A 14689-nucleotide genomic window follows, 5' to 3' on the forward strand; every position below is an offset into this window, starting at 1 on the left:
CAGACCAGGGCCCAGCAACGTGAACTTAATTGCCCACTGAACTTAGACACAAAGACACAGTGATCACATTCAAGAGGGCTCTCAAAAATCACTTATTACGACTGCAAGAGCAAACTTAAAGACCTAATAATGTTTCCTACCTGAAATATTTTCAGCATGTTTTTTTTTATTTTTTAATGTTTTTCTAATTTCATGGTGTTTGTCTTTGTAATAATATTATATTTTTTTTTATCTTATAGGTGTTGTCTGATGTTGTAAAGCGTTTAGAGCTTCTAAAGATTAGGCTCTATACAAAAGTTCTCATTATCATTATATATATATATATATATATATATATATATATATATATATATATATATATATATATATATATATATATATATATATATATATATATATATATATATATATATATATATATATATATATATGACAACATTCTCGTTGGATTACAGTTAGCATCTGTAGCAATTAGTTAAGAATGTCAAATCCTAAACGCAAGGCACATGTGAGATACTAAAGACAGAAAGTTTACAGAAGAATCTGACTACTGCAAATGAGGTATCTTACATGGATACATTGATTTGTATCGGTTCTTTGAAGGATTTGCCAGGGCTCCTTCGTGCGTCTTGGTCAACCCTTGACTGAATTCCTGTCATAAATAAATATTTTTAACATGTTAACCTCAACCTTTTATTTCCATATCCTTCATGGAAAATGTATCTATTGCATAACCAGGACTTAGCTACATACAATCTTTTCATCAGATTAAATTTAGGTAAAGTACTCTGAGGCGTTTATCAAATATTGTATGTAATGGAAGAAATTCTTATTAAGTATTCAATGCGTGCGTTTTAATGTAGGACGCAGGCGCGGTAGACTGTCATTTAAGAAGTTTTCTTTCCAACCCGTCTTCATTTTTAGATGAACTGAATTGACCGTTTATAAATGTCAAGATGCTGTGATATATATTTCAACTTTGGCTTTCTGGAGAAACTATTTCGAAAGTTTCCAAAATGGAGTTTAATTGGTGTAATATTTTTGCTCAATTAGTGGAAAAGACCTACTTTGATATGGAATTGAAATACGCCTTCCTCTCACGTGATCAAAAGTGTTTTACAATTTATCAAATTCATTCAGTCCTCTGAAGATGAAAGACAGACGTTATCTTTTTTATGTAGTGATTTGTCTTATAAATCCATGGGAAAATCACAGATTTGCACATAGATTAACTGCAACAATAATGTGACATGTACCTATGTAGTAGAAGAGTACTATCATCATCCGGCTGCATATGCTAGTATTAAACGGAGAGTTGGTATGTACCCTTTGAGAAATGGCCGCTATATTTGCTTTGTTCTATTTTGTTCCTAGGAGAGAAAACAACTTTCCAAACCAGAATCAATCAATTAATTTATCCCAACGAATACTTTCTTTCTTTTGGCATTAAATGGTTACTTGTCAAAGTTCTAAGTATATCCCTTTCTGCATGTTAATGGTATTATTCATGATATCAAATTGTAACAAATTACGTTGTCGATAATTCTGTGAAGATGTAAGTCAATCTGTGTTTCTCTCCGAAACGTAGACAAGTAAGCCTGTTATTTGTATTCAGTTAATGGAGGATATCGCTCGATCGACCATTATCCAGCCCATGTTATTTGTATTCAATATGTGGAAGATATTACACTAGCGTCCATTGTCCAGCCCGTGTTATTTGTTAGAGATTGTTAGAGTAGAGGCAAAGCTATCACTTATTACTTGAACAAAATGTTTCATTTGACAGATTTTTATCATATTTGCCATGATTCATGATCAATATAAGCCAATTCATTGTGTTACACATGTTATTTTATTCTTTATACTGAGGTCAAGGTCATAGACATAGAAAATGTGCGTTAAAGTTTTTTTACAGTGCTTTTTATTTGCCTTTATTTTTAATCCGCTTGTTGGACTTTGCTCAACCTTTACGATCAATAGATATGAAGCTAAGACAATTCATTCAAGCAAATGGTCGTTCATTCTTTGACCTCCGGGATAAGTCTGCGCTTTTTACTTCAATGCTTGGATTGTGGGCTCCACATCCTGGCCCTGACTGTTTTGTATCGAGTACAAATCATTTATTACAGGAACGCAAATAAGTGATTTGAGATGACTTCGAAGTACATTCGAGTACATCTTAGACGTAACGCTTTTGCATAAATTTTAATTAGTGAAATACAACAAACAAACAAAAATAACCTTAAGAAAAAGAATTTTGTCGGTGACATCAGGCAGTAAAATCTTCTTTCTTTTCATTAAAAACGTGTTACTTACTTGGAACTCTGTCTCAAATTCTTCTTTGTTTGCTTTCTTCTTCATAACGTGACCCCAAAAGGAGAGAACTGGTATACTATGAGAAATCAGCTGTGTCTTTTTCTCTGTATTTTGGTATACACTATCTGAAAATCGAACATTGTTTTGTTTCTAACAACTTTCTTTGAGACGCTTTTTTTAACACAAAACGAGACAGAAAGTTGAGTTCAAATTATGACGAAAGAATTTCTCCTGGTAATAAAGTATGTCCTATCGAAATATTCTTATTGTGTGTTCCTTAAAGTTTTTATGCATGTGGTCTTTCAGTATTCATCTTTATGTACATTTTAATTCTGTGAATGTATGAGTAAACAATGTTAGTAGATTGTGCTTTTAGACAAAACAAATTGCAACCAATAATCTTTCTGTGATAATGATAGGACTCAAAAATCTACGAATTTATCACCGAAAAAAACATGAAAATCCATACCTACTAAAATAAATGATTACAAAGAATCCATTTTGTGTATAATTTTAAAAATTCAACAAGGAAACGATATAGGAAAAGCAATATTGGATAAACTGCTTGCAATCAATATTTATAGAACTAACGATTAGAAATTTACCTTTGGGGAAAGACGTATCTTCGATTTCTTGTGGTTTTCGAACACTGCATTCTCCTTCCTGGATCACTTGGTGTAACACTTTTTGCTCCTGATTCGGCACAGAGGGAACTTCCTTGTTAAGGTTACTATCAGAGTCAACCAAAATACGAGTTTTCAAAAAATAATTGACAATGTTAGCAGATTTATTGATAATATTTTTCAGTGCCTTCTAACATCTCCACAGATAAAACACTTACAAATCAAATCACTACAGGTATATAATTTTTTTAAAAACCAAACAATTATCATGCAAATTATCGTAAGATATCTACTCCAGTATGTTATGAATATCTATATTGTGTGTTTATCTTTTATCCAGATTTGTAGATTTTTACCATCATTTATAAACAACATATTGCATAGTTAATTTGTTTCCATAATTGTACGATATATTCTAAGATCATGTGTAAACTATAAATAGGTTATTTGCATGGATTTGAGTTCTAGATATGCTTTGATTATGAATTAATAAGGTTCTAGAGGATGAAACTGTTTACAGTTTATGGTAATTTTCCATTGAGATGATGAGCTACTGACGTAGGTCACGTGGGTTTTATTGCGACATGCAACGTGGGCGTGTATTGCCACATATATATCAGATAGAGAAGTATTGTGTCATAGATTAAGTAGAGATCTATTGCAACATAGAGACTTACAGTGAAATAATTCCTAGCAGGTAATATAGGATATTGCTATTTAAATTCCTGTTTTATGTTCACTCTGCAGAGGTATATACTGTTGTGTTTAGATGAGAGGAATCGTTTGTTTAAATTAGTTATTGAAAGTACAAATTGTTCATGTAACTATTGGGACAAAACACCTTTTGGGATTATTGTGAGACATTTTGGATTACATCGCTGTGATACAGCAAGACTTTTGGCACATCGGCACATTCACGGTTATTGATAGTCAACACATTCAAGACCCGGAATTCATTCAAAACACTCTATTATTGTGAACTTGTGATCACAGTTTTATAATTATTTTGGATTTCACTCACAATACTGTAAGTTGCTCTTAACTTTTCATGTTATGATTTAGAAAATTGAATTTATTTAATTTTACTCAACTTATAAGTTTTACTTTTTCTATAGCTTAGTTTAAAATCGCAGGGTCGTAACAAAAACTTTTGGGCACCATTAGAGATATGAATATCCTTAAAATATTTCAAAGGAATCCAAATTATTTTTTAAATGTAAATTTACTTTGTTTCGGAGTTTCATTGTCTCTGGTAAAGATTTAATTTTATGCGTTTATCAACACTTTAGTGAAAATAACACGCATTCACAATGTCAACTAATGTAGTGAATTTTGTTTCAAATCCGGCCAAGGAAGGAGTAGAACCTTCAAAAAAGAACGAGTTGCTTCAAATTGCCAAACATTTTTTCTATTTCGGAAGTAGAAACATCCTCGGTAAAGAAGAAAAAATATTTTAGCGCAGAACTTCGTTGAAAAGTATGTGATATATAAAATTGCTTTTGATTTGATTAGTAAGTCTCTGCCTGACTCTGGTTCAAGTCAAGAAAGCTTCAGGAAAAAATGATCAAAAAGGAAGAGAGGCAAATGCAAATTCAAAAGGAGAAAGAAGAAAGAGAAATGAAATGTAGAAAGAAGAAAGATTAAGACCAGAGAGGCATATGCAAGTTAAAACACATAGAGACGAAATGCAAATGAAAAGAAAACAAGAAGAAGAACAACAAAATTTAGAGAGGGGAAAAAGGTCAGGAAGATAGAAGAGAGACAAAAATAGATGCAGAGAGAAAGAGAAAAAGAAGAAAGGGAAATGCAATTTAGATCATAAGAATTAGAACTGCAGCGAAAAGCACTCCCTTCCCCACCCACCCTTTATATACAAATTTAGTTTTGATATTACAATACATATGATGTGGGTACAAACATTTTGGGTAAAATAAGTAGATCAATACTTCATCATTTTTAGAAATTTCCTAAACATCTGCAATGGCCAAGACAGCTATCTACTAAGTGTATTGTTACGTCATGGGGTTCCAACTTAATAATAATACTTATTGATTTCACCTTAGCGAACCACCTTAAAGTTTACGTGTATTTCTACTATAATAGTAACCATTTAAAATAAAACTGTCAGCCTCAAACGACTAAAATAAAACATATTATGAATTCAAAAGATGATATATAATACCTAAACATTATTTATTGGCACAGCTCGTGAATCTACACGTCATGGTCGGTACAACGAGTTGATGATTATGGAATATCTCAGGTATTATCTTAAAGGTGTATGAGTTGGTACCTAAGGCATATTGACAGAAGTTCGTGAATTGTAGAAGAAAAACTAGACAAACCAATATCGAATTTCCAAAGGAACAACTGTGTCATAGGTGATGCTCTGCCAAGAAGGTTGGGCAAGATTACAATAGCGTCAGGAATCTTACATTAGTTGAAGACTTCAAACATTGCGTTCTTTGTTATGTGAAAACCTTCCTTGATGAGCAAAATGTAACAAATTTAAAGAGTGCTGCTCAAACAGCTGACTAATATCCGTTGACTCACCAAAACATTCGTTTGTCAATAAATCTTCCTTTGAGCAATTGTTTGGTGGAAAATCATCTCAGTCTCATACGACCACTTCCAAAATCTCAATCTCGCACAACATATAGGAAACAAACTTCTGATAAGACTGAGCAGGATCGTAATTTCTTCCTATGTGTAATTATTATAAGAAGAAAGGACAAGCTCTTTATGTTTTATTCAAGTTGACAAACAAACAACAGAATAAAGACAGGGTTATTCCAAATGATCTTATTTCAAAAAGGTCAACCTCATCGACATGTGATTGAAAGTAATACATTTCTGGGGAATTATACAATCCTCAATCTGATTCAATCATGGAGAATTATGAACCATTCGTGTCGAAATGTTCCGTATTACGTATTGATGGTTATATCAACTCTATCACTCTTAAAATATTAAGGAACACTGGAGCTTATACGAGTCTTATATTATCATGTATGTTTCCACTCTCTGACAAGTCTTTTTCTAATGAAAGTGTTCTTATTTAGAGACTAGAGTGCGAATTTTTTAATATTTCTCTCCATTATGTTAATTTGACATCCAATCCGGCCTCAGGAACCGTTAAAGCGGAAGCAGTGACTGCTTTACCCATCGATGGGATTAATTTATTACAAGGCAATGACCTAGCTGGAGATAAAATTGTAGTGAACCTACTTGTAATTGCCAAATCTTGTTTGGATCAGAAAGTTGATGATTTATAAAAAGAACACAATCATTTATAAGCTTCTTGTGCAGTTACCAGAGCTATGAAAAAAGAGATACTGAGAATGTTGTTAATCACACATTTATTGGCCAGTCTTTTGATGAGGTCACTTTTGCTTCCCGTTTGGATCAATCAAATGGATTGATCACGGTAATCCTCTTTTTACAACTCATTTGCTTAGTTCTAATCATAATGACAAAACGCAATCACTCGTTGTTGAACAGGAACAATATACTGAGAACTCAAATTTGTTTCTGAGGGCTATTAGCGAAAGTGCCACAAAGTACTGGTTGTAATTATTTTGTCAAACAAGGGGTCATAATGAAAATTGGAGACCGCCTGAGGTACTCGCTTGTAACGCGTAGTCAGTGTGGTGTCAAATTATTGTACCAAAGTCATAATGAGAGGAAATTCCTAGCCTAGCCCATGAAAAGCCCTTCGCTGGTCATTTAGGAGATCTACAAGGCTTATCACAAGACCTAAAAACCATTTTAAGGGCCGAAAATTAAAAGTAAGGCTTCTAAATACTGTAGATCTTGTCACAGTTGTCGAATGGTAGAAAAACAAAATCAGAAAATACCTAAGGCTCATCTGTAACCTATTCTTGCATTTGTCGAACCATGTGGCAGAATAATTTAAGACTGTGCCGGTCCTTTTCCTAAGACCATGTCAGGCAATCAATACTTGTTCAGAAATAGTGTGTGTGCATCCCTCCTAAATTCCAAAGACAAACCCTTTCAGGAATATTAAAACTAAAATCGTAGCAAAACATTGATAACGTGTTTTACACGTTTTGACCATTCCCAATCAATCCGGTCTGATCAAGGGTCGAATTTCTATTTTATACATCAATTAGGTATCCACCAGTTTAAATATTCTTCCTAGCACCCTAAAGGTCAAGGGACTTTATAAATATTTCATCAAACCTTTGATGAATATGATTCAGGCATATTCCTTAAATACAGGAAAAGATTGCGATGAAGGTATTCATTTGCCGTTCTTAGCTGTTTCGAAATCATTTCAAGAATAATTACGTTTTATTCCTTTTGAACTGGTTTTGGGACATTATGTGCGTGGACCATTGAAGCTGTTAAAAGAGAAACTTCTTTTAATCGAAGATTCAAAAATATTTTTACTATGTCTCTGATATCAAATGCGAGTTGTCAAAGGTTTTTGAAGTGGCATGAACTAATCTTCACTCTACTCAGTCAATAATGAAATTACGGTAAGACAAAACTACAAAGAAAAGACGTATGCAGCCTGGTGATAGACTTCTGTTTCTCTTGCCCATATGTCACGATCCTGTTCAGGCTAAATAGTATGGTCTTCACACAATTGAAAATAAAGTACGTGCCATAAATTATATCATTAATACTCCTTGGAGGAGGAAACAAACAACTTTGCCACATAAATAATTTAAAGGAGTGTGTTGATAGAGATAGCAGTGTTAATCTTTCAACCATCGTAGTTGTATCTGTCTCAGAAAGTTAGTATTTAAACGATGGAATGCAATCTGTCGTCAGTGACTTTTGCGTAACCAATCTTCGGAATTCAGACATATTGAACAATAGATGCCAGAACCATCTGCATTTTCAGCCACAAAAAGAGGAATTAAAACAGCTGTGATATGAATATGTATACGTGTTCCCAGATGTTCTCATACGAACAAAAAAAATCTACCACTGACGTTGAAATTGAAGAATCTACACCAATGAAGCAGCATCATTACTGAATTAATCCTCCCAAGTAGAAATATTTGGAAAAAAGAAACTCAGTATTTGCTGGAGAGTGTTTGCATTGAACCAAACAAAAGTAACTGCAATTTGCCCTGTATTCTTCTGATGAAACCAAATAATAATCTCTGTATGTATACTCATTTTAACAGTGAACAGTGTCACCGAAACGGATTCATTTCCAATACCAAGAATCAGGGACTGCACTGGCAAATGTAAAATATGTTACTAGCATGACCTTTTCAAAGGATATTTTAAACGTTCCACTCACGGAAAGATCCAAAGAAATTTTGACATTTGAAAATCAAGATGGACTTCATCAATATAAAGTGATGCCGCATGATAAGAAAAATTCTTCGTCAACATTCCAGCGTATAATGAACATGATAGCATCTGGTCCATATAATTGTGACACGTCTATCAAAGACGTCACCATCTACAACAAAACCCAGTAAGATCATTGGGAAACCATTCGGCATTTCCTTGATCAATTCAGTTTCATACGAATTTGATAATTGTTTCAAATGAAAGTCAGTTTTCACATGCTTGTGTCATATTTAGACCATATTATAGGACATGGTGAAATGAACCTGTAAAAGTTAAAAGTTGCTGTCTCTGAATTCCTAGTGCCCTTCAGTTGAATACATTTATGTATGGAAGAATATTATCGGATATGTTTCTCATATGTTTTCATTATTGCTGACTTTATTAAGTAAGTTTCATTGGTCTGACAATTAACTAGAGGAGTTCGCTAAATTAAAGGCCATACTTAAGAGTGCGCCAGTTCATTCAGATCAACATTGCAACCAATCATTTAAAATGTATGTTGATGTAAGTGAACTAGGGCTTGCATTCGGAACACTATTCTTTTGGATGAATGATAGAACTTTATTGATTATTAGTGATTTATTTTCACAATACTGTAATTACCTACTAAATTTTCAACTTGCAACTTACAAAATAAAATTATCTTTAACATTTTAAAAAATGTATTTTTCTGTTGCTTAGTTAAAAACATAGAGTCCTAACACGTATGCAAGATGTATTTTTTCATATTGACACATTACTTAAATTATTACCTTCGTCTTCTCCTCACTCTCAAAACGACAAGGACGATGATTAAAACTATGATCACGATGACAACAGGAACAACAACACCGATTATGATACCATTGTCTGACGGAGGGGGTGACATACCTATTTCTGAATAAAATGAAAATTTCTGAATAAAGCAATTTAAATTTGCGTCAGCGAATAACATACTTCACGAAAATATTATCTCTCTGACAAATATATTATAAATATTGTTATTTGGGAAAATTAAACACTGTTTTATATAACCATTCCAATAATACCCTGTGGAATTATCGTAACATATATCACCTACATCGCCATTGAAAATGTAACCAACAGTGTCTAGATATATATAACCTAGATCGCTATGACACATATACTTAATCGCCATGATATATATTGTACAACATATATAAACTATATCGCTATGACATATATCAGACCTACGAAACACGCTGTAATAACAGTAATCCTCATGGAAAGATGTCACTGATGATTTGGAGATGAATTACGTGTTACAGAATTGTTGACATTTGGTCAGTGAATGGAAAGTGTTAAAATCAGTTTCAATGTGACATGGCATACCTAGTGTACATTTCTCATCTTTCCATCCATCTTGACAGCCATATATGCACGTTCCGTTTATGGTTGAACAACTTTCAGCGCCGTACATACACTTACCACAGGTTTCATTGCATCCATAGCCATATGTCCCTTTCTCGCATTCTAAGAAAATGAACAGCAAATGGCGTTATAAAATCTATCGCATCTTATGGGTTCCTTTTTTCATTTTGCTATTATGACTATCTGGTCTTCAGATAAGTAACATAAAAGAGCGAGAAGCAACAAGCGTTGTAAGCTTCAACACGTAATTTATTTCCCTAGAATACAGAGTGAAAATTAAAAAAGAAACTTACAGTATTGCGAACTAAATCCTACATAATCTTAGAATTACAAAACAAAGTCTAATTATTAATGATCTTTAGTGCAAATCCAAATCAAATCCAACGCTGGAAGTGTTGATGTGACTGTTGTGGCCCATGTAGTGTAGATGTGCCAACAGGTTTTGTTGTATCAAAATAATACAATCCAAGACTATATCCTCATTTGAAATTTGCTATAAAGTCCAGTCTCTATTGGCAGGAATGCTATTGTCGAGCATTTTTGTCTTTCTTCCAGGAAGCAATAGTTTGAATTAAAGGAATTCCATCATAAATGCATCACTGAGTACAGCAGTAATACAGCCGATTATACTAAGATCTTATAGCAAGAATAATTAATGTTAGAAAAACAATATTACATACTCCTCTTCTTGATCTCGGGTTAGAGGTATTATTATTTATATTTCCTGATGCAAAGTTTCCTTCTGGAACGTTCCAAATGTTCCAAGATGAAATCTTAGTTATAATTAGAATTCCATTTCTAAAATTATAATATAAAAAGTAATAAACAACGGGTAGAACCTGCATTTCCTTTAGGGAATTTCCACACTTCTAGACTGAGATTGAGATAAACAATGTTACAATGTTATGTGTATCTACATTTTTGGTAACTCCTGATACATGATTGTATTAAATTTTAAAAATACTTCTTCATGGCTATAAATCGTACATAATATCTTTAGTTAATTTTTGATACGTGATATGATCTTAAGAGTGTAGTAGTTATATAGGATCTATAAATATATGCTTACTTATGTGTTGACACTTATTAATAATAATCTTAATAATAACACTTGCTGGCGCACATGGCTTAATTTCTCAGTGGCACATGGGGTTTCGACGTTTCTAGAATGATTATGTAACTTCCTATTGGTTGGGCTAGGTCACATGAATAGGCAGAATCGACGCAAAAGGAGTAGTGTTGTCTCTCACGTTAGGTCTTTTGCTGAATACAGTTGCAATAGATGGTATATATAAAGAGAGAACTGAGCAATCAGATTCATTCCGATTTTGAACTCATTCACATGTCTCGTGTTCTTTTTGTAATGTCAGCAGACGTATTTTATGCTGTACGTAGATAAGAGATAAAATGTTTTTTGCACTGTTTAGTGGAAACAGATAGTGCTCCTTGGTTGCACGATATTATTATTCTAGCACTGTTATACGTTATTCAAAGAAATTCTGGACAACGCCATCTTGACAATGTCAGGGATGTTGGATGACCAGAAGATTTCCGGTTTTGAAATTTATAAGTAACTTTTCATTCATTTACGACTTTTATAGATCTTTATAAGGATTAGTTTCGACTCATCTCATAATACTGGAAGTTCCTCACGCTTTTTCATTATATCTATGATAAATAAGTTGGTGTTTTTAACTTTTACATACCTAGTTGGCTTTTATTTGTCTGTTACTTAATTTGTGGCCATAAGTTTGAAACAACTACAAAAATAAAATCAATGAGTCAGATCAGGTACAAAATTAACTTGATTTTCGACACAATCAAGTTCAAAATATAATTACCCATATCACATAATGACAACAAAATAAACATACTTAAAAAAATGTAAATTAAATATACATAACACTCAGAAAATTAACGACAAGGAAGCATTATGTAAAGAAACTCGTCTTATGGTTTCTTTTTAATATATTACCCGATAATATACTTTTCATGGATATTCAGTCTGGCATTAAATCCTATATTCAATGCATAATACCTGAATGCGTTTACATCAGAGAATAAATATTCCAATTTTGTTTCACAGGAAATAAATATAGTTCGTAAATAATATGATGATCATATAGTCACATTGATATTTCATTCCGTTCTTTTCAAAATGTTATTGCCATGAACCACACTCTAATATGTTCGATTTCAATAATATATCTGACGTTATTTACTTCATGAATATTCAAACAATTTAGCTGCATTACCTATAGAGAATCCCTCAAGCTGTCATTTTGTTCATACGAACTGAGGGTGTAATTGATAGGTCAAAGTCCCTTTCAACGATCTGATATAAGCAGTTATATTATTGTACATTTTCTAAGGGTTCTTCGATCCCCTAACTTTATCACCAAAAATTGGGACTAGCACGACACATGCCAAATACTTAATATTGTCAGCTAAATATTTAGAACACTTACAAAAAAGAAAGCTCACACTGTTGCAATCATCTTTAATCACATATATTCATTTCAAACCCTTCTTGTAGCGAAGTAGTGCGCGAGTGTCGATTTTGCCGCATTTAATTGATAAGCAAACCATTAGCTTTCACTTAATTGCAACCCTCAACGTAACACGTCTTAAAATGATCAGAATTACCTACATCTTTGGTAGATCAGCTCAGTTTTACTGAAATCAACATCATAAAATAATTGACTTGAATTACTTAGACTCCTAGACTATAATATTGCATAGAGTGGACCTACTGTAATTTAAAATTACGATTAATTCTGGCTTGAATGTGCGAAGACAAATACATGTCGAAGAATAAAATGTGAAACGAATGACAAAGTCTAGCTTGTTGCGCATTATGTTATTTTGCCTTAGAATACTGACTACATAAGTTTACACGTTCCTCCCCTCCATCCAGCTTCACAACCGTCGATGCACTGCCCGTCTGTTGCTCAACCAACGAATAATGACACCTTTTAAACAGATAACAAAATTTGTCTTACGTAAAACCGCATATTCCCCTTTCTCATTCTTAGAAAACAGGAAAACAAAAAAGCTTTCACAACAGGTATGCACTTCTTTTTTCCTTCTGACTACGTGCTTTTTAGTCACGTGAAAATTGCAATTGAAGCTGTTCTTGCATAATACATATATCTTTAAATCCAACAACTCCTGAAATTTGGATCTAGTATTGTGCGCACTAAAAGGAAATTATAATGAAACTACAGTATGATCAGAGCAATTCTGCATCAAAGCGAGTTTCAAACATCGAAATCGATGCACTTATAAACAGATGGCAAATATTCGCATAGATTATTATCCAATTTATACGAGATACGTTGCAAGAATCTTTCATTTTAGATTGTGCTTTCGTTGCTTGAAGTTCGACTTTCGCATTTTGATATCTTCCGCTTCAATTTTCTTACACCTTTCACGAACAAATGCAACCGAACTATTTCATGTTCTCATTATGCACAATTCATATTAAAACAAACCTCTCTCGTTACAGTATAAAATAGTTCCCTTTATTTTATTTTATTAATTGATTTCTGCGACAAGAAAAATCATTAATATTTCCCTTAAATTAATAAGATCATTAGCATCCTAACAAATAGAATACTTTAATAGCATCGAATCAAAGACGAATCTAGTGATAATTAATCACGGCAAAGGCACATAGTAGCACATCATCAGGAAAATTTGCCAAATAATGTGAGCATAAGGATATAAATTTTCATTTACTGAAATATACTGATGATCCCGTCCTCCGTTATTTCAAACTTAATTTACAAATGCAGAATCAAAAATGTGCATCCTTTTATTACAAAAGTACAGAAACATTTCTCACAATGATGTCACTTCGGCGTTACATTTTTTAGATACAAACTCAGGAAAAAGAGAGCTTAAATAATGACAACATACATTTTGTTTCGAGATGATATATACATTTTGAAAATAGAATATGACATACCCTGTATGCAAGTTTCTTGCCGCCATCCAGCTTTACAACCGAGTGTGCACTCTCCGTTAGTCGTTGAACAGCTGTTATTACCGTTTAAACACATGCCACAGGTACTGTTGCATTTGTACCCATATGTTCCTTTCTGGCATGCTAAAACGACAAAATGCAAAACAGCATTTTAGGATTCACTTAACCTTTTAATTATCTTTGAAATAATAGTGTTCTTGGTATTCAAATTACTCATCCAAGCAGAGTATATTCTTTGCACAAGAACACTACTTGCATTCTGAACATTCCGAAATTTTGCTAAAAGTAGCTGTTCAAAAGTAGTGTATTCTAGGCGATGTGCTAGTCTTATGTGCATATCTATTATGAGTTTGACACCTTACAATTTGGTTACGATTATATCTGCATTTTTCAATTTTAATACGACATACCCTGTTTACAAGTTCCTCCCTGCCATCCAGCTTTACAACCGACATTGCACCGTCCGTCAATCGCAGAGCAGCTGTTGTTGCCACTAAAACACATTCCACAGGTTTCATTACACCCGTAGCCATATGCTCCTTTATCGCACACTATACGAAAACGAAATACAAAGTGATATTTTGACATGAACACAAATTGCGAATACCTTTGAAAGAGGATGTATGTGTTTTGTAATTTCTGGTCAGAGTATGTTCTTGTGCAAACAATATTTAATTTCTGAAAATCCAGATTCTTTTTTGAAAGCAGTCGTTCAAATAAAATACATTTTGGGCATTATCTGGTGTTATGAGCAGATTTAATTTCCAAATGACCTGTCACCTTCCACCTGTCACTGAGCATTTGTTGTTGCCGCTAAAACACATGCCACAAGTTTAATTAAACTTGTCGCTACATGTTCGTTTTACAGATGCCAAAAAGAAATGAAATACGAAACTGCATCTGCGAATAAATTTAACTGTTATTTTCTTTAAAAGAAATAATGTATTGACATTTCACCAGTACTTCTTGTAGGTCTTGCACTATACAAATCAAATTACGAAATTCCACATTCTTATTCTTGAAACACTAATGCATGGTTAGTGGGTTGTACTAG

The 14689-nt window shown here is 33.1% G+C and overlaps 1 protein-coding gene across 3 annotated transcripts in view; it reads right to left on the reverse strand.

Annotated features, from left to right (window-relative positions):
* Positions 1-14689, reverse strand: part of LOC149796572 (tyrosine-protein phosphatase Lar-like) — a 94279-nt gene that overhangs the window by 15309 nt on the left and 64281 nt on the right. The window contains exons 7-13 of one of the 3 annotated variants that reach the window (XM_089961271.1): positions 14046-14186; positions 13618-13758; positions 9609-9749; positions 9029-9152; positions 2922-3046; positions 2317-2441; positions 571-652 (exon numbers count right to left, since the gene is read on the reverse strand). In XM_089961271.1, the coding sequence (XP_089817397.1) occupies positions 571-652; positions 2317-2441; positions 2922-3046; positions 9029-9152; positions 9609-9749; positions 13618-13758; positions 14046-14186 (879 nt within the window). The remainder of the gene's footprint in view (positions 1-570; positions 653-2316; positions 2442-2921; positions 3047-9028; positions 9153-9608; positions 9750-13617; positions 13759-14045; positions 14187-14689) is intronic. The other 2 variants (XM_089961272.1, XM_089961273.1) reach the window with 2 other exon arrangements.

This window comes from Sinohyriopsis cumingii, chromosome 6 (assembly GCF_028554795.1).
Source record: "Sinohyriopsis cumingii isolate HCF-2022 chromosome 6, ASM2855479v2, whole genome shotgun sequence".
Lineage (NCBI taxonomy): Eukaryota > Metazoa > Mollusca > Bivalvia > Unionida > Unionidae > Sinohyriopsis > Sinohyriopsis cumingii.